Below are 21,471 nucleotides of genomic sequence, written 5' to 3' on the forward strand. Positions count from 1 at the left end.
TTTTAAAATTTGCTGTTATGAATTTGAGGTCGACGTAGATTCATATGATTTTGGGTTTTGTTTATTAACTTCATTTTCAATTTTTCATTTTTGATGGTTTGCTTTTTCTTAGGAAAATTGTAGATGGGTGGAGTTGAGTGAATGTCTCAATGTGGACTATTTACACAAATAAAAAATTTAAAATTTATTTGTTTATTAATAATGAGTGAAACTCTAGGTAAGTATTTGGTAAGAAATATAGTTGCTCAAAATAACTTTTCTCCATTATTTCTATATCTAATAGAGACAGATATAAAGTGGCATGATAGTGAAAATTCGGAGATAGTACAAAGGATCTCAAACTGTAGTTGCAAATTTTCAATTAATCATCTACTTACCTATTTACTTTTAATTCAAATATTATTTAGGGTTAAGTTCTTTTTATTTTTGAAACTGCTACATAGTAGTACTCCATTCGTCCCTAAAAAATAGATAATATATGTATAATGCACAATTGGTAAAGTAAATTAGAGATAGAAAGAAAAAGTGATTGTAGTATCATTAGTGGAGAACGAGACTACCTCATTATAAATAAAAAAGGTTTTATTAAATAAAACTGGTCTAGTTTTAAGGGACATCCTAAAATTATAAATGTGGTCTATTTTTAAGGGACAAAAGAAGTATATCTTTGTGTTCAAAATATGTGACTGCACATGTTATTGCAAAATATCCATATGGAGTTGCTTAATTGGAAGTAACTTTAATAAATTGATCTTCCAAACCAAACTACTGTTGTTTTTGTAATAAGTCTGGTCTCATTATGAATTTGTTAATCTTATTTATTTGTGTGTTTTTTTTCCAAATAATTACTTGCAAGTTATATAAATAACTAATCTTACTATCTTTTGTCTCAATTTTTTCATTGCACTTTATTTGTAGGTTTTCTTCTCCTTTTATTACTTGCCAATTTTCTCAACTAATATTTTTCTATAATGCGTGGAATTGTGCATATTTTACTGCACATTGAAAGGGTGTTGTATTCCAAATCATTCCAAATAGCAGCAATTTTGAGTAGATAAGTTGTTCCAACAATTTTATCCTCAATCTCTTTGGGAATGATATTTTCCTTTCAAACATATAAACAACAGTTAAATTCATCTAAAACTATATACAAATAACATATTAAGCAAATAAATTATTTTAACATATATAGCCTTCTCAGCTAGAACAATATGATCAACCTTCTTTCTCGAGATTTGGCAACTGACTCTGTTTCAGACCAATAATGATGCGTTGTCTATGATCCACAACTTGTAGAATAATAGTACCTAAAAAATCTAATAATAAAATTGTACGGAGTAGTAATTTTTTATACCATTTAATAGCAATGCCATGTTTCTTTTCGCATCTGCTGCATTCATATTTACATCTGCCTTTCTCAACTTTCTCAAGAATAATAAAACCATTCACCAAAATGAGGGTGAATTAAATGTATTTTTGCACATAGCCATTATTGTCTGTGCTGTTGAATACAAGCACCAACAAACTTTGTTTCAATTTTTATTCATTGCCCACATATATTTTTATATTATTTTACTTATAATGATGCAGTAAATATATATTATATTTTTAATACTATAATAAAATCTTTAGGCAAAATGTATCCTCCAACATAGTGATATTCATATCGTCAAATTTATTATGAACCTCTTGATGATGCTTCCAACTTTGTATATAGAACAATCAAGCATATATTGGAATCATGGATTAAATGTGCCCGGTCAATGGACTTTGACCGAATAATAAATGCGATGAGACATTTAATTTTTCAAAATTAAATGCTACAGCATCGGTATATGTTCCACGTAGATGATCGTAGTTATTCACTTTCTCAAATCCGATTCCCGGTGAATGAGAAATAGTGGATTAAAGTTGGGCACGATTGAGCTTTATGTAAGCTTGAAGTCTTGAATGTAGGGAGCAATCAACCAGTGTTAGTTGTCCCACATTGGAAGTGAGAGTCTCTGTTTGAGGTGTATAAATTAAGTGTTTTACTACACTTAATAAATTCTAGTGGATCAAGTTGGGTCGAAGAGCCACACGCGCGCGTTGCCGCCGCCCACCCGCCGTGCCGCGTCGCCTCCTCGTCCTCGACTCGGCTATTTCCTCACTTTCACGGTCTATAGTTTCGAATTCCTACATTTTAATTTAGTTTCAGTTTTCTACATCCTGTATTCCTTCTTTTGAGTTGTATTACGCTCGGCAAGTTTTTATCTCTTGTAACTCCGGAACTCCCAAACAACATAAAAATCAATTGAAAATATTTAATGAAAAATATGAAAAAAAATCTAAGCATGTCATGTATCAATATTTAAATTATGCAAAATACAAATATAGTTACTTATTGTTCAAATTATGCACCTCATGAAGTACCAAGTCATAGTACAGCAGAACTTTGGAAACAACATGCTATTCCTACAACTAACCTCACCTTTATATACATAAAAGAGAGAATATGAATGATATAAGAGCACTCCCAATGGAGTTCCCTTATTTCTCCCTTATTTCTCCCTAACTCCTGCCACATCAGCGCCACATCAGCATCACATTTTATCCCCAGTTTTTAGCCAACCCCTACAATGGTTTCTCCCTTATTTCTCCCTTATTTCTCCCTAACTCAACATTTCATTTTTACATCATCACTAATTTAATTGTTTTATTTTTATATATAATAAAGCTAGCTTATTTAATTTATAAAGATAAATCAAATAAATAGTAATAAAGTTCGTTGTATTAAACACGGGTACACATTACAACGAAGAAAATTAAAAAAAAAAAAAGTACACGAATGGAAATAAAAAATCAAAAAAAAAATTCAAAGAAAAAAAAATTCAAGGGCGGTGGGCGCGGTTTCTATTTGCCCACAATTCTTCGATGATATCGTGTTGTAGTGCTTGATGGGCCTCCTTCTGGTGTATGTCCATGAACGCCTGGAACCGTTCATGTTCGTTGTGCGGTACACCCTGGCGGGCGGACTCGGTTGAGACACCGTGACTCGATGATGCAACACTTGGGTCGTTGGTGACGTCGAGGACGCCTTCGTGTTCATCTTCGATGATCATGTTATGCATGATGATGCACGCATACATGATATCGGCAATATCCCCCTGGTAGAAAAAGCGCGTCGGACCCTTTACCAGTGCAAATCGCGATTGGAGCACCCCAAATGCCCTCTCCACATCCTTGCGCGCAGACTCTTGCGCTCGGGCAAAATACCTTCTTCTATCTCCGAGTGGGCATCTGATCGTCTTCAGAAACACGGGCCATTGCGGATAGATGCCGTCAGCCAGGTAGTACCCCATGTTATGCACATTGCCATTGGCCGTGAATTCGATGGAGGGGCCTAATCCGTTGATCCGCTCGTTGAAAAGGGGCGAGGAATTGAGAACATTTAGGTCGTTGTTCGACCCGGCTATACCAAAATAAGCATGCCAAATCCAAAGCCGTTGGTCGGCAACGGCTTCAAGAATGATGGTGGGATGCGTACCTTTGTAGCCGGTAGTAAACTGGCCTCGCCACGCGGTTGGGCAGTTCTTCCACTGCCAGTGCATACAGTCGATGCTGCCGAGCATCCCCGGAAAGCCGTGGGTCCTCCAGTGCCAATCCAGTAGGAACTGGCAGTCAGCTGCGTCCGGCGAGCGAAGGTAGTGCTCCCCAAATATCTCTCGCACGCCCTGACAGAAATTCTTCAGGCACTCGTTGCCAGTCGTCTCGCCGCATTGCAGATACTCATCGAACATGTCGGCGGACCCTCCATATGCCAACTGCCGGATGGCAACAGTGCATTTCTGTAGGGGCGATAGTCCGGGCTTCCCTGCTGCGTCTCGCTGGAGCCGGAACTCGGGGTAACGCGCGGACAACGCATTAACAATGCGCAGGAAGAGGGAGCGGCGCATTCTGAACCGGCGACGAAATACATCTGCCGGATAACGTGGTTCCTCCGCGAAATAATCGGCGAACAGCCGATCGTGCGCACCAGTGTGGTTGCGAGGGATGTATCGGCGCCGCCGGCGGATTGGCCGTTGGGGGGGTGGCTGCTGCATTCGAGCGATCTCGCTTTGTATGCAGCGGGAGATATAGTTGTTGATTGGGTTGTTGGCGAAACCCGCTACATCCCATCCGGTGGGAGCGGGAGGTACCTCTTCTTCGGAAGAAGAATGTGATATTTCCTCGTCGGACTGAGCACGAGACGATGAATCAGAACTCATTTAATAAAGATGGAGAGAAAAAAGATTGAAAATTTGTGTGAATGAAGTTTGTGGGTGATGAATGGAGGAAGAGGATGAAATATTTATAGGGGTGGGATAAAATAGCCGTTCGGCCAAAAAAAAAAAAAAAAATTTTAAAAATCGCCGATTATCGCCGAGCGTCGCCCACAGTGGCCGGCGATCGCTCGGCGATAATCCGGCGATAAATCGCCACTCGGCGAAGCAACGGTAACATTATCGCCGAATTATCGCCGACTTCGCCACAATGGCCGGCGATAATTCGGCGATAATCGGCGATTTATCGCCGAGAATTCGCCACCTCCATTGGGAGTGCTCTAAGCAAAACTAATTCTTAAATAACATAAAGTTTATTTTAAGATTATTTTAGTTCAATCTTTCTACAATGAAATAAAATAATCAAATAATAAAATTCGTATAAAATGAAGTACAATGATCTAAAAATGAAGTACAATGATCTAAAAATGAAGTATCCACTAGATTAGAAACATGGATGACTGAGATTTAATTTCTAGTTCGGTCTTAATTATAAGGGTAAATAGTCATTTAAATCATCAAGTTTGGTCAAAATCTGTCCATCCTACGAAGATTAAAATCTGTTAATTAAATCACGAGGTTTCATTTTTTCTAGTTTATCACATAGGTCGAATTTTAGGTGAAATCTTTGCATCTCTACATTGAAATCAATCTTGAAATCTCAATCCAACTATAAGATTAAGCTCATTGTGATTGCACTTTGGATTATACGCGCATCTTTTTCATGATTTAAATCTCAATCCATCTTGAGATCTTAATCCACGTCAACAAAGATTCCGCCTAAAATTCAACTAACTGGATAAACTAGAAAAATTGAAACATCGTAATTTAGTTAACGTATTTCAAACTTCGTAGGAAAGAGCAAATTTTGACCAAATTTAGTAATTTAAATGACTATTTACCTTAATTATAATAATATATTAATGTTTGTTGTAGAGAAAACCGAATCTTCACTTTGCGTGAATATAACGTGAAATCTTATGTGGCACTATATGAGAGTTCAAAAGTTAAAATAGTTCTAAGGTCAACCCTTTCATAGGTTGTAGTATAAATTTGTTTTTGATTATAATAATTCTTTTTAAGCCCATATATATCGATATAGATAACCATATAGATAGATAGGGGGTGATCAATTGCTAATTAATTAGCCATTCCAAATTAAGACTAAATTTTAGCCATTAGATTAGAAGATTTAGTAGTTGAAATAATGCCACGTGAATTATATTTTTAATTAAGAAAATTAATAAATAAAATTAGAGGGTATTAATGTCGATTCTCTCTCATTAAAATCATCTTAAAACTTTAAATTTACGTAACTCTCTCGATTTAAATTATTTTTTCGCAAAAAATATATCAAATTAAAGATAACTTTATAAGGATTCCAATGAGATCTCAATTGCATATATTCCGACGACGTTCGGATGATGAAATTTGAGATTTTTTATTTTAGTTTTCGTAAATGTTGATAACCAGATTTTTATCAACAAATACTTCAAAAAATCTCAATAAAACCATGTAAAAATCTCAATAAATATGTGTTGATATTTTATTGTACTAGTGTTGATGTTCTTATGTCATATTGTTGATATTTGTAATACACTATGTTGATATAGAAAAACATTCACGAAAAATATCATATGATTACATAATGACGATATTACCATTTTGTTATATTTTGTCTACTATTTATTGAGATTCGTAAGATTTAATCTCATTCACTCATTTTAAAATTTAAAAATGGAGATTTGGTCTTGATTTTAGATTAGGGTGCTATAAGCATTAGAATATGACCCTAGATAGATACAGATAGTTTTGGTCCGTGACATTTTTAAGGTCCGCCTTACTTTTTGTGTTTTGATATTTTAAATGAACCCACCAACTGAATAAATTAATTAATCTACATTTATAATCCAATCATGATGGCAGAGCATCTCTAACCATTTCATTAAACTCAAATTCATTTTAATGTAAACGTCACACTAAATATTGATTTTACTCTAACCATTTATACTAAATTCAAACTTAAAAAAATATTCTCTAAATTATGCTTTTTTTACTCACAAAATTTGAAAAATTTTTAGGTTTTGGTTTAGTGTAAACCTAAAGATAGATATTTTTTTCTCAAAAACCAAAAATGAGATTGGTTTTTGAGTACTATTGGAACTAAATACCTATCCTATTTTAGGTTTTAAAGTACCATTGGAGATGGTCTAACTCAAATTACCTGATAGATCTCAAACTTTTCAGTTTTCACTTATCCTAGTTTCGTTGAAATTTACGGGAGATATTTTTGTAAATTACTGTACAAACTAAACAAGCTACAAACTAACATAGTTAATCTAATCAACTATCAAACGAGGATTATACTAATAATCATTTTGATACTTGATACGCTTGAATTTTGCACTGTTTTAAGGCCATTAGTTGGTCTGTTTTTAATGTCAAAGTCACTCTACACGTCCATTATTTGCATATTTTGTCTATTTTGGTATTTTGATGTGTTTTGTGAGAAATGTGCATAATTGAGCCGAAAAAGGGAGCCAAAACGCCAAGTTTGGAAATCTGGAGTCAGACGGCGACCGCCGACCGCCGCGGATGCGTGCGGCGACCGCCGGCGCCCGGCGGGCAGATCAATGCAGCGGTCCGCCTCGGAAAAATGTGCTTGGAAGAGAATTCTCTTCCGGCGACCGCCGGAAGACGTGCGGCGGTCCGCCGTCGAGGGAACAGACTCTCTGGACTCCAACGCGGCGACCGCCGGCCAAGGTGCGGCGGTCCGCCGGAGAAAGGCGGCGAATTCGAGAAGCCCTAGATTTGCGCCCAGATTTACCATATTTTGGAGATCTTTTCCTTCTACAACAAGGAATGACTTTCCCCTATAAATAAGACCTCAAGCTTCATCAAAAAGAGATAACTTCTACTTGCAAAATACTTCATAGAGATCAAGGCCTAGAGTACTTCATTGGTGCAAGGAGTTGGAGAAGGATTTCAAGAACATCAAGAACGACAAGGATTCAACATACGGGTTTTATTTGCTTTAGTTTTATGTTCAAATTGTCTTCCCTTCAATCTATGTTTTTAGCTTATTCATTTATGTGTAACTAAACTCATAGGATTCCAGGGATGTGTTAGTAACGACTTTGGTTATACAAATTCCTTTTTCTATTTAGTATCCGTTTTGTTTTTACTTTGTTTCTTCCCTAAGTAATTTTGATGCTGCATGATTGAGTGACACAATTGTGTATGATTTAATATAACTTGCTTCATAACTGTGACAGAGTTCTAGCGAGTTAGATCCACTTAGTAGACGCTACAGTTAGCTTCCCTTAAAACGGCACTGTTAATTGAGAGTGATGACTTTTCAAGGGTCTTAGGAGCTTTTTGGAGTTACGTGTTAGGATTGACCACCCTAATCTTGTAATCAACGTTTGTATCGCATGAGCATAAGCTAGATGACTCGTTCTATAAAAGTAATAACTGTGCTAGGGTATTGTAGTTGAAATTGTGTATAACCATAACTGTGAACACACATCCATGAGATTCCCTTATCTCTATCGTCTTTCTTCATGTTTTATTCGCTTTTAGTTGGTCTATGCTTTCTATTGTTTTTAGTTTTCCAAAAGGTTTTCAAAATCCACTTGTTTTTCCAGATAGTATTTGAGTCTTAGTAGAGGATATACACTTTGTGTTCGTCTTCCCCGTATTCAATATCCGAAACTAACCTTTAGCTATACTATATATACTCTGCATACTTGCAAGTTTATTTAGTGCTAATAAAAAGTGCATCAATAAATTGATAATCATCTTTATCAATGAATTAATAATGAGGCATCGTATCGTATCATATACTAGCATCACACATATCATAGATAAAAATACACTCCCTACTTAGAAATGAAGCATCAGATTAGAGTGGATGCTAAATTTTGACGTTGGCTAATCTTGCAAAATACAGCTATATTTTCTTTAGTGCGACCTAATTTATTAAAACCATAATATTAGAAAAACCATAAACCCTCAACATATATAGTAGAGCCGAGAACCAGTCGATATTTTACCAAAATCCAAAATCATGCGCCATTGAGATCTGAGAGTCTCTGATTCTAGATCTCTCCGATCAAAATTTCGAGATGCCTTCCGCCATTTACTTTCTGCTCTTCGCAACTGCAATCCTTCACTGCTATAGATTCAGCGTAGCTGATTCTATCCAAGGATGTGGCGGATTCGTTGAGGTTTTTGATCGAGGATCTTTTGCCTTTTTTTTCCTGCTGACTTTCGTCTTTATTCATTGAGAGTGTGGCTGTTTCTAGTTTAACTAGTGAAAGATAGTAATTTGGAAGTGGAATTTTCACCTGCAGGCAAGTTCGGAGTTGATAAAGTCGAGGAAGCCTACTGATGGCAAATTGGATTATTCTCATGTTACGGTAGGAGAGCATTGTTGGTTATGATGCATTCCGGATTTGCACCTGCAGCTTTTCTAAATATAGCTACACAATTTGACATAGGATCTTGGTTAAAATGCAGGTTGAGCTACGGACAATGGATGGCTTAGTTAAGGACCGGACACAGTGTGCTCCCAACGGCTACTACTTTATTCCTGTTTATGATAAGGTTGCATAATAGATTGCTCTCTTCTCCTTTCACCTCATTGATTCCTTGGTATAATGCGAACTGGTGTCGTTGCTTTGGATTTCTCAATTATACTGTCCGCACAATCACTGGTTACAGACGGTACTTCATGATAGTTTAAATGCTTATTCGGAGGATGAATACCTCGTTGTTTTTGTTCTATCAATAAACTTATAGATAAGAGTGTCTTTTTTTATTTATTTCATTTTTCTATATTTATAGTTCAACTCCTTCACTTGCAATCTCAAAACCTACAAAATAGAAGAAATTTGTCCATGATATTGGCTTAGAGATTTGCAAGCCATATCATATCAAAGTATAAGAAAGGTTTCTATTTTAAGCAGTTGTTTTTTATATATTGAGATGCACTCGGGTCCTTTCTGTTCATTTTCAACGGCTGATTTTGTTGTGATTGTACATATTCTTGTCATCTTGTGTTATCTCTCCTAATTGTTATGTCATAACATTTTGTAACTTGGTATTATCTGGTTTTAGGGCTCTTATGTGATCAAAATCAAGGGCCCTGAGGGATGGACGTATGCCCCGGAACAAGTTGAGTTTCTTGGTTACTCTAATAATGTCAACTTCTAAGTTAAGATATCAGACATTTGTTTTCACATGCTAACTGCAACTTGCTTTTATAGGTTCCTGTCGTTGTTGATCACACTGGTTGTAATGCCAATGAAGATATTAATTTTCGATTTACCGGGTATGTAATCTGATTAGAATATTATTTGGACAACACAAAACTTTTCTGTGAACCATATCCTTTGCTCAACACCTCAACCTCTGTTTTACTATCTACTGCTACTGCAGCTTCACCTTATCTGGAAGAATTGCGGGAGCAGTTTCAGGCGATAGTTGTTCAGATAAAGACGGTGGTCCATCAAATGTGAAAGTTGAGCTCATATCTCAAAGTGGAGATGTTGTCTCTTCAGTTACAACAACGTCAACCGGAAGCTACTCATTCAATAATATTATTCCAGGTCTAATCACTATTTGTATTGTTTTACAGTGCACTTAGCATTTCCTCCCAAATGCCCTGCATACTTCTCTGGTCAGCTGAATCCCTTCCAGAAGTTGCAATATATTTAACGCTTCCCCTTTCTGGCTCGCTTTTCGTAACATTCATTATTGTTTACTACGCAATGGAGTTTTCCTTTTTATTTTCTATTAACATTTGAATTTTTAAATGCTATACAAATAAGGATAGAAGTAGAAATGATGCCAAATCTACTAGTCTAATCTACTTTAAGAAAAATATGCTTATTATATATGCGTGCAGAATCTATGGTGTAAAAATTTTCATTTTTGTGATGTGAATGTGGTAACAGATGATTACGTTTTGGCTCTGTGATGGGGGAAAATGACCTTGGTTTCAATTATGTCAGTTGAATCATTTTTATGTTTCATTCAGCATGATTCTTCACCAGTAATGTCACCTTTGCTGATTTACTAACAGTGTCTGTACTTGAATGCAGGAAAGTATAAAATTGTTGCTTCACGCCATGATTTAAGTATTGAGATCAAGGGTTCTCAAGAGGTTGTTGATTAATATCTTTATATGTTCCCCCCTTTTCAATTTATATGGTCGGTCAATTGTTTCTTTTTCGTAGTGCTTCTGATTCACTTACGATGAATTGATTCGAGTTTACATATGATTATTGATTATGCAGGTTGAATTAGGGTTTCATAATGGTGTGCTCGATGATATTTTCTATGCATCTGGCTATGATATTCGTGGATATGTAGTTGCACAGGTAATATTTGGCAACATCTCAAATTCCCGATTCAATTCTTAAACAAACATCAATTTTGCTTCTTAAGAGTTTAAACCCCCAGTTACTGCAAAGAGTTTGTACTACAATCTTTTTCATGATTCCATTAGGTTAATTGCCTCTTGAGGCAAATTTTTTTGCTTATCTAACTTGGACTATATTCTTTTGAATTTCTGCTTGCTTTATCCAGTTACAAGGTCTGAGATTCTAGAATAAATTGTTTTTGACACTATGCAATAAAAACCAATATTATGACAATTTTAATGCTCTCTGATGCAACAGGGAAATCCCATATTGGGAGTTCACTTTTATCTGTATTCGGATGATGTATTGGAGGTGAATTGCCCAGTTGACTCTGGCAACGCTCCTGGGCTGGGTAAAGCTCTGTGTCATGCTGTATCTGATGCTGACGGGATGTTCAGATTCACATCAATTCCATGTGGTACATTATCTATTGCTTGCTTTGTACGCCCCCTTTTGATTATTTGAAGTTTGATATTAAACCCCTGTATTCTCCGTGAGAAAGGCCACTGTAAAATTTTACCATGAGTTTTTCCATAAAACCATACCTTTGTTTGTTTATAATTGTGTATACTATGGGCAAACTGTCTTTTTGGGTCTCCTTCCACCTATTCTACGTAATTGCTGATGTTACGAAGAGGTTTTATTTTTCATTTCTCAGCAGCATTCCTTATTCTATAAGAGTTCTGGACGTTCAGTTTTGGTACTGGTCAGGAATCCTCTAGGCCTCATACACTGGAATTGCTAAGATGGGTCTCATATTTTTAAATCAAAATCAATATCTTCGTATCAGGGGAGTAAACTAAAGATGATCTATTTAAATCCTCAGTCTTTGTCTGTTGTTCAGACCTTCTACTTAGTATCAAATGAATACTACAAGAAATTAGCACACCTTTCTTATAATTCCTAATACATTTGTTTCTACATGTAACAATTGGAGACTTGTTTGCTTGTACCTATGTGTGGTTTAAGTCCTCTCACATTCTCTTAACTATGCACAGTTATTGCTTGAAGAAGAATTTTCATGGTACTTGGCCAATTTTGTGGTGAAATGTTTCAGGAACCTACAAGCTCATACCTTTTTACAAGGGTGAGAATACTGTATTTGATGTATCACCTCCTTCACTGGTGGTGTCTGTCCAGCATGATCATGCGATAGTTCCTCAAAGGTTTCAGGTAGGATATTTGGTGCTTTGTTACTTGGCATGTTTGGTTCCAGCTAAGAATGCTGATTAAGGCATGCTTCTATTTGTGGATTCTTCAAATTTTTTTCATCAGTGTATGTGATTTTATGTTTTTGATATATCTTCTAGGTATCACACCTAAAGCCTAAAGGCTAAAGCCTTTTGTGGTATCTCATTTTTGAACAAGATATTTAACTGGAAGCAGTGTCTAGCTAACTTCTATTAGGGTTGGTTATAGTTTATGGCTTGACCTTTGGGCCGAATTGTAGAAATGGCCACTTTTGAATGATTGCAAAAATAGCATGAACTTTTTTGGATGAAAGTCGGATGTGAAAGGCTTGAAATCAATGAGGATATTCTAATTTATTTTATTATATTTCATGGAAAATATCTTTTCACTTGAGCATCAAAATAATGTTGTTTTGATGCCCGGATTGTCCGCTTGAGCATCAAAATGGCGTATTTTCAGGCATCAAGTTGAAAATATATTTTCATGTAAATTAGTAGTATAAAATAAATTAGAATATCCATATTGGAATTAAGCTTTCCATGTCAGAATCTATGTTTTGAAAACATAGACCTGGGCCATATTCGGAACTTCCACCCAAAGCTCAGACTATTTTTGCAATATTTCAAAAGTCGGACCAATTTTGCAACTCAAACCAAAGGCCATGTCATAAATTATAATTAACCCATTCTATTATTTGATTATAATTCTTCTATTTGCTGCTTGAATAAAAAGTTGTGTTATAGAAAGTTGTTTTTGTCTTGAAAGGGATTCTTTATATATGATATTACTATATCAACTGACAGATTGTTGTCATTTGGTGCTGTTAGTTTTCCTCCTCTTTTTCTTTGGTTCATGGGAACCGCAACCACTAGCTTCGGTGCGAACTGGGTAAACCCATGTTCCTGTGTACTAGTGTACCAACCACACAGGACTGGTAAAGCACCCTGTGTGACAGGCCCAGACCTTTAGAGGCATTAGTAGGATCCGAACCTTTGGCCTCAAGAATATGCACTTTACCAATAAATCGGCCTAAGGGGCATTTATATCTTTCTTGTCCGTAACCCTGGTCTTTGCTGAACATATCTGCTGCTTAATATAGTCACTGGGAATATCATATATCTGGTTAAGTTTCCATCTGCTTGTCATGAGCACTCTGTACCATATGCTAATGCAATTGTATTGCTGAGGATGACTAGAGTACTTTAAAGTATTTTCTTGAGTCAAATAATTTGTTTTTCTTGTAAGAGTACTTTGAATTGTATCTTTATTTTTTGGTAACTAAGATTTAAAATGGAACCACAATTTGTCATCTTCATGTGACTTAGGTTACTGGTTTTTCTGTTGGGGGTCGTGTTGTCGATGGTAATGGTGTTGGAGTGGATCATGCAAAAATTATAGTTGATGGCCATGAAAGATCAAAAACTGATAGAGAGGGCCATTACAAGCTTGATCAGGTAAAAATGATGTTATTCTTTATAGTAGTAGCAATTTTCATGTTAAGTTCCTATCATAGCATATTATACTTTATGTATTATGAGCTAATCATTGATAAAGATGTCAATTATGAGCATTCAATTCAAAGGTGCCACAATCCTTGCATAGGACTTGTGGTAATTGGCATCATGACTTGAGACAATATTCATGTGGATCAGTGGATGGAAGAATGAACTCTGTTACTTGAAGATATTATTCTCTATGATTAATATATTAAATTAATCTCAATATCTCATACAATTTCACTGTTTCTACTGTGTCATCACATTCTGAAGTTTTGCATCAACCTTCTCTTGAAACTTAGAAGAGGAAGTTGGTTCGTCCATTGCCTTATTGTGAGTTCTGATTTATGAATGCTCGATCTTCTTAGGTAACATCAAAAAGATACAGCATTGAAGCTAAGAAGGAACACTACAAGTTTGAAAAGCTGAGTAATTTTTTGGTGAGTCAAACTTTAAGTGCTTTTTTGCTTTTAAGATCCTTGTAAATTAAAAAAAACATCCACCTATATCTTTCTTGTGCTGATCCTTTTCCTTGTAGGTCTTACCAAACATGGCTTCAATTGCTGATATCAAAGCAGTTGCATACGATATATGTGGCATGGCTCTGACAGTTGATTCTGCTTACAAAGCTAAGGTAATTGTCTGTCACCTCATTTAATTTCTCAGCAGCCCTGGGAAGCCTAGGAAGAAAAAACTTGCTATGTAGCAATCTGGCTGTATCTGAGAGTTGTGATCGTGGCCCAATAAATATATTATCTTTCTGAATATAAATGGATTTTTGATGGTTTATGTGTCTTTTAATAATAACAATAATAATAATGTGGAGGAGAATCTTTTAATGAAGACCTTACAAATTCAATTGCCTTGGATCGGTAGTAATGCTGAGGGTATTAGCCTCAAATAATTAATGTTTGGTGGTAGATTCTAGACATATATAATCCAAATCTTATTTGAACTGCTTCATGAGTACCTTTAAGTGGTTTTTAAGATGTTAATGCCCGTTATAATTGTTCTTTTGTGTCTTCCAGGTTGCTTTGACCCATGGGCCAGAGAATGTCAAACCCCAACTGAAACTAACTGATGAAGGTGGCAGGTTTTGCTTTCAGGTAAGATCTCAAATGATGGGTTTTTCCCTGTTGATGAGATTTATTTTAAGTTAACTGTCCTCTATTCGGCTGTTTTATTTCAAATATGATATAGAGCCAATGTATAAATAAAGCCATGGCGTGGTACAAAGTGCAGATTTCATGTATGAATTATAATTTGGTTCTTAAATGTTCTTCAGGTTCCACCTGGTGGTTACCGCTTATCTGCTATTGCAGCAGCACCTGAGAGTGCCCCAGAACTGCAGTTTTCTCCTCATCATATTGATGTCGTTATTGACAAACCATTGCTAGATGTTAAGTTTTATCAGGTATGAGATCACTTGAATAAGATGATTGGGAAGACTGTTCATTTTTCTCTTCTGTATATTAAAACTTTGTAAATAAGTAATCGTATTTGATTTCTGGCGGTTGACAATTGCCCCATTGGCCTGTCCATTCATCTGGGGGGTGTTTTAATTTTATTTGATTCCGAGGACTGCCTACCAAGTAGTTGTTCAATTTCACCTTGGATGCTAGCTGCAGTATGTAAGATTTTCTGAAATCATCTTTGTAATTATGCCCTTTTTAAAAACTCAGGCACAAGTCAATATCCGTGGATCTGTGGTATGCAAGGATATATGTGGGCCTTCTGTTTCTGTTAAGCTCGTGAGACTGGATGGTAAAAGCAAAGAAGAGAGGACAGTTAATCTAACTGATCAGAGTAGTGATTTTTCATTTTCCAGTGTACTCCCTGGTAAATATAGAGTTGAGGTAATGCATTGAGGCTTATATTCATTTTCCCTTTTATATTAGAAGCATGCTCTTGGTTCTCTGTTTCTGTTGCCCTATCTTGTTTCTTCCATCATTATGTTGCTTAATTCTGTGGATTTCTCATGATTTTCAACTGCTGGTATTGGTTGATCTGATCATGGATGTGGAAGTTTGGTATGCTGGGTTTTTTTGTCCTTGCCATATCTTGTCGTGTCTTTTACTAATTGTTAATCTTGTAACCACTACTTAGATGTGTGAGCCTTTTACGGTTTTACCTGTGGTTACCTGGAAAACTAGCGATATACCATCTAAAGCAGTCATTACTAACAGCAATAGAGATTAGAGACTGAATATATCCTATGGGCCATTATTCATTCTTGATGTTTCTGCAGAATATAGGGGGTCCTTTTCTTCTTTGGAAGTCATGTTTGTGATAATTATTTTGTTCCATACCAGGTCAATAACTATTCCCCTGGAACCACAGCGGGAGAAGATATATGGTGCTGGGAACAGAACTTTATAAATGTAAATGTTGGTGTGGAGGACGTTGAAGGGATTACTTTCATTCAAAAAGGTTATTGGGTCAGGATAATCTCCACCCATGATGCGGATGCTTACTTGGTACAAGTTGACAGTTCTCGGGTGAACTTGAAAATTAAGGTCATATCATCATCTGATTGTTGAAATTTCACATATCATTTTTCGTGAAACCATCGTTATAATTGCTTTCAACTTGCAGAGAGGTTCCCAAAAGATTTGTGTAACATCTCCTGGTGTCCATGAACTCCATTTTGTCGACTCATGTATCTCTTTTGGGAGCTCCAGTGTAGGAGTTGATACGTCAAACCTATCAGTATGATACTTAACAAGGCTACCCGCCTCCCTTTGTATTTCCTTATCTGATTTCATCTTCATTTTCTTTCTTTTCTTTATGCCGTTGGTGGTTAGAGTGAGTGGGAAGAGATGCTGGGAGGGCTACTTGATTCTCTGTTTTTCTTTCCTTAGGATTAATATTATTTTCTTGTTTGTGCAGCCTATTAATCTAAAGGGTGAAAAATACCTGCTTAAAGGACATGTTCATGTTTTGGATAAGAACTTGCCTGATGACATACTTGTTGATATATTTGACAATCAAGAAACATCGGTCGGTAGTACTCCTGCCAGACTTGTCTCCTCTGAAGTTGATCCATCAAGAGCTGCCGTCTATGAGTTTTCTGTTTGGTCTAAGTTTGGAGAAAAACTCATTTTTGTTCCTCGGGATTCACGGTAGGTTTGTTTTGATTTTAGTGCTTATAGCTCATCTTGTTTCGGCCTGCTTTTGTTATGTTGAAAGTTCTCCTATGTGGAAGAGTATGTCTTGCCTTTTTATTGTAGCACATTTTTTTATGAGATTTGATCAATTTGACATCTTATCTTTTAATTAGGTCTATGTATTATCTTGTTCTATAGATATTTTTTCGAATTGCTTATCTGGAAGGGTAGGATTAATTTTATTTTTCATTTTCTGTGTCGATTGCATTGAAAAGGTATACTATTTTCTCTTTCCTAGTTTTTTGCATGAATAAGAAGCTATTTTACCACAATCATTACAACATATAGAAAGATGTTTTCTACACTTGAGAGTTTTTAGACTGGTGATGTTTCTGCAATTGATATTTACATGAACTTGTAACAAATTGATTCAGTTCCTTATAACTTATTCAGTTAAGAGTCTTAAGACATGTCATCACTGCTGCTGAAATGAAGGTTAATCGGGATATAGTTCAATTTTTCTACACATTAAGAAAACAACTTGCTTTATTTTTTAACGTGTCATCATTCTTGCAGTGATGCGGAAAATGCAATATTGATGTTTACTTATTTAGATATTAAGCAGACTATCTTTAGGATGCTAAATTTTTATGTTACATCTCTTTCAGAAGTATAGATATAAGCCTATATTGTGAGGTTTTATTCAATTGCTGTTATGGATTTTGTGCGCTCAGTTTTTGTCATGTCTGCTCTGCTGCAGGACTGGTATCCAAAAGAAGTTATTATTTTACCCAAGAAAACAGCATGTAAGAGCTTAAGCAGTTCTTCCAACTAAGATCTTGTCAGCAAAAATTTAAAATATCAGTATGTTTAAGGCTTCCATTATATTTGTTTAGGTCTCAGTAAAACAAGATGGCTGCCAAGCTCCAATTGCTCCGTTTTCTGGTCGCTTGGGACTATATATTGAAGGATCAGTTTCGCCCCCTCTTTCAGATGTTAACATACGAGTTGTTGCTGAGGATGACAGCCATGTTTCTCATCTCAAGCGAGGGGCCGTAGCACTTAAAACCACCACAGGAACCGATGGTTTATTTGTCGCAGGACCTCTCTATGATGATATAAGTTACAGTGTGGATGCATCAAAGGTTTGAACTTTTTGTAGATTTAGTTCAGGAATTTCTACTGCTCATATTCAGCACCTTCCTTCGATAAAATATGCAGTCTGTTTGTTGAATAATATTGATCTTGAATGTTCAAGTGTGATCAGTTTTTTGACTTAATCTAGAAAAAATTAGCATGTGGAGCGTATAAAAGTTAGCATTTGTTAGATAGTCTATGTTTCTTGAGTTTTCTTCTGGGCATACTGAAGTTAGCATTTGTTGGATTTTGGATACTAGAACGTGCATTTTTTCCTGACCTTCACTTTCTTTTGAAAGAAAAGGAGACTTCTTGGTAGATCCCTACATTTTTATTTGCCTTTGCCTGGAGGAGATTCTCAAAATAATCAGTTCCTCTTTATGTCTGCATTCCGAGAATAAGATTTAATAAGTGACCTACCTACAATTTTTCCTTTACGGATGCGACAGATGTGTTTTTCAACTGTGTAGAGATGGAAGCAATAATCATCTTTAGATTAAAAGTCAGCTGAATAATGAATGTAAAGTTGCTAAGTTTGCTTCTAGGTTCCATTTTGTGTAATCATGTTTGCTCATCAAAGATATAAACAGAAGAAATCCATCTCTCTATTAGTTTTAGCCAATTAGATTTGTGCAAAAATAATATTTTGAAAATTATTTTTTCAAATGCGTAGGGGAAGCATGTTTAGAGGATTCCAGTGTAGGGTTCTCTCTTGCAACCAACATTCTTGATCACTGATTTTCTCTTCCTTGCAGCGCGGCTATCATGTGAAACGAGTCGGACAGTATTCCTTTTCATGCCAGAAACTGGGTCAAATTTCTGTACGCTTATATTCTAGAGAAGACAGCAATGAGCCTTTTCCATCCGTTCTCTTGTCATTAAGTGGTGAAGATGGGTATAGGAATAATTCTGTTTCTGGAGTTGGTGGAGCTTTCATTTTTGATAGCTTATTTCCTGGAAGTTTCTACCTCCGACCTTTATTGAAGGTACCTGACCTTGATGCTATTTGTTACGTGAAATCAGTGATTCCTTAAAAATTTATTTTTTGTTGTCCACATTGTTACTGATTTTATATTCTAAGTCAGTTACGGTTCCAATTATTTTTTGTATTCCAGTTTTACACATCAATCAGAAGAAAAAATATTTTGAAATATTCAAATTATCGGGATAATCTATTTCTATTTCTTGTTGCTTAAAGACTTACTTGAACTCATTCTTTTGCCCTAATTAACACGCTTCGTTATTTGTGCATCAACATATGTTAGAACTTCTGACTACTTTACCATCATATCCATTTATGGAGCTTTCACATTCCTTGGATATACTGACTTAATACTTTTTTTGTATTTCCAGGAGTATGCTTTCTCCCCTGCTGCGCAGGCAATTGACCTTGGATCTGGGGAATCTAAGGAAGTTGTCTTTCATGCTACTCGTGTTGCTTTTAGGTACCATTTCCCAGAAATCTTCGTATATGTTTCTGCTAGTTGCATTTCAATTTCTCCAGCTATATTCTCCATAGCCTTTTGTTCATATCTTTTGAAGATTTTCAGCTGTATCGTCTAAGGTTAAATATATTTTAGTTGAATATTTAGTCTTTTCCTATGTGGTACGCATGCCAATATTTTTCTGTTGTTGTATTGGATTCTGACACTAACTCATTTATTCGCCTTGTTACTCTTATACAACTTACAAGTGACCTACAAAATCTCTGAAAACTTCATGTCATGTTAAGAAAAAAATGTGCAATTCAGTGGTATATCTGGGTAAAAATCGCAGCATTTCTCTGATTTATTTATTTGTTTTAAAACCCGACTTTCAACGTATCCCTGTTTATGAGGTTTCTAAACCACCTATTAGCTTTAAGAGGGCCATGGAACTCATTACTCTCTCTGCAGTGCATTAGGCAAGGTAACTCTGTTGTCGGGTCAACCAAAGGAAGGTGTCTCCATTGAAGCAAGGGCTGAGTCAAAAGGATTTTATGAAGAAACAGTAACTGATTCATCAGGAAGTTACCGGCTGAGGGGACTCCAGCCTGACACTACGTATGTAATAAAAATAGCAAGGAAGAGTGAGCTTGATGGTGCTCTTATAGAGCGTGCATCTCCCATGTCCTTGACTGTTAAGGTTAGTTTCACTTGTGATGGAAACTTCAAAATTGCATAATTTCTTCATATTAAATGTTACCTGCAGATGGATACTTCATGGTATCCCAAGCATGGTTTAAGATTGTATGTCTGCTTTTAACATTGTTGTTGGTCCTAAGACGCTACATTTTTCTCTTGCATATGCATTCTGACTCAAACAGAATAAACCATAGAGTTACAAGAGACTCAATGATAATAATAATAATAGTAATAATAATATCAACATTCCTCCTTAAAAATATGACCAGTGTTGCTGTTTATTATCTTTTTATTCTTTCTTGTCTCCAATCTGAATATTTTCCTGATATATGTCGTGCTAGGTTGGCAATGAAGACATCAAGGATCAAGATTTTGTGGTCTTTGAACAGCCAGATATAACTGTTTTAAGTGGTCATGTTGAAGGCAAGGATATCAAGGAACTCCGTTCTCATATCAGGGTGGAAATTATATCACTACCATCGAAGGTTGAGACTGTATTTCCCTTGCCAATTTCAAACTATTTCCAGGTGAAGGACTTACCCAAGGGTAAGCACCTCGTCCAGCTTCGATCCACCGTGCCATCCAGTACATATAAATTTGAATCCGAGGTTGTTGAGGTCGACTTAGAGAGCCAACCACGGATCCATGTTGGTCCACTAAGCTATAGGATTGTAGAGGACATCTACAAGCAGGTAACTTCACCTTGTTTTTGCAGTTGTAATGCTACTATACTGTAACTCCATTATGGCAATGCTGATGTTATTGCCCTTCAGGAACTGACTACTGCACCATTGTATCCTCTGGTTGTCGGGGTTTCTGCCGTTGCTCTGTTCATAACCATGCCAAGGTAGCTGACACACACCTGACACTTTCTGGCTAGTTTTACTTGTTGAGCATCTAATATGTTGATGATGAATTTTGTTGGCTTGTAGATGGAAAGATCTATATCAAGCCATGGCTGGGATGTCCACTGGGACTGCAAAGAAAGATGTGAAGAAGCAGCCTCTCAGAAAAAAGACCTATTGAAGATATTGCGCATAACTTATTAATCACTAAACTCTTGTTTATTTGGCCATTTGGCCTTGCAATGCCATGTAGTCTTCATAGTCTGAAATAGTTGGAATAGTTTTTGACTTATAATTCTTGACACAAGTTTTGTAGAGATTCTTTCCAAGTGAGAAATCAAATAGATAAGCTCAAACACACAGAATGATCATCATGAGAGGTTTGATGCTTAGTCATAGAATATAAACCTAGTGAAATCTTGATAGCATTGGAAAGTCGATTGACAAGCTCAGTTATATATATCCCTCACTTCATTTTATCTTATTATATACTTATTGCACCGCCATTTATTTGTTATAATTTCATTTTCAGTCAGTCTCTATAAGATTTTTCATGCCCATTTCATAATTGTAGACACTTGAACCTATTTTTCTCGTTATTTGAGTATGCGATACACTTATTTGGATATGAAGAGATTACAAAATAACAAAATGTTTGAGGTGCAACTGACATAAATGACAACTGAAAACCCAATTAATTAGGCTTCAGTTTCATTTTGTGACTGTAAATTCGAACAGCCTCTACACATCCCAAAAGCCTAGATACAGCTTATATAGAGAACTCAACAGTCGGAAATGAATAATAAAATGAGGCCTTCAGAATCATTGCATCTATTCGCAAGA

At 36.0% G+C, this 21,471-nt stretch overlaps 1 protein-coding gene across 1 annotated transcript; it reads left to right on the forward strand.

The window, feature by feature from the left end:
• The first annotated feature begins 8,320 nt into the window (after positions 1-8,320).
• On the forward strand, positions 8,321-21,115 carry LOC125205524 (Carbohydrate-binding-like fold). The gene is made up of 27 exons (XM_048104525.2): positions 8,321-8,530; positions 8,657-8,722; positions 8,823-8,909; positions 9,423-9,479; positions 9,572-9,636; positions 9,744-9,913; positions 10,409-10,470; positions 10,604-10,687; positions 10,988-11,147; positions 11,787-11,902; positions 13,246-13,374; positions 13,785-13,856; positions 13,955-14,050; positions 14,445-14,522; positions 14,702-14,830; positions 15,099-15,272; positions 15,729-15,932; positions 16,012-16,125; positions 16,306-16,538; positions 17,284-17,329; positions 17,420-17,668; positions 18,416-18,646; positions 19,014-19,105; positions 19,556-19,784; positions 20,125-20,475; positions 20,557-20,630; positions 20,716-21,115. The coding sequence occupies exons 1-27, from the start codon at positions 8,429-8,431 to the stop codon at positions 20,807-20,809; spliced, it is 3,564 nt and encodes a 1,187-aa protein (XP_047960482.1). The 5' UTR covers positions 8,321-8,428; the 3' UTR covers positions 20,810-21,115.
• Positions 21,116-21,471: the final 356 nt, after the last annotated feature.

The sequence above is a fragment of the Salvia hispanica genome, chromosome 6 (assembly GCF_029641045.1).
Source record: "Salvia hispanica isolate PSC_SH4W2 chromosome 6, Shi_PSC_v1, whole genome shotgun sequence".
NCBI classification, from domain to species: Eukaryota; Viridiplantae; Streptophyta; class Magnoliopsida; order Lamiales; family Lamiaceae; genus Salvia; species Salvia hispanica.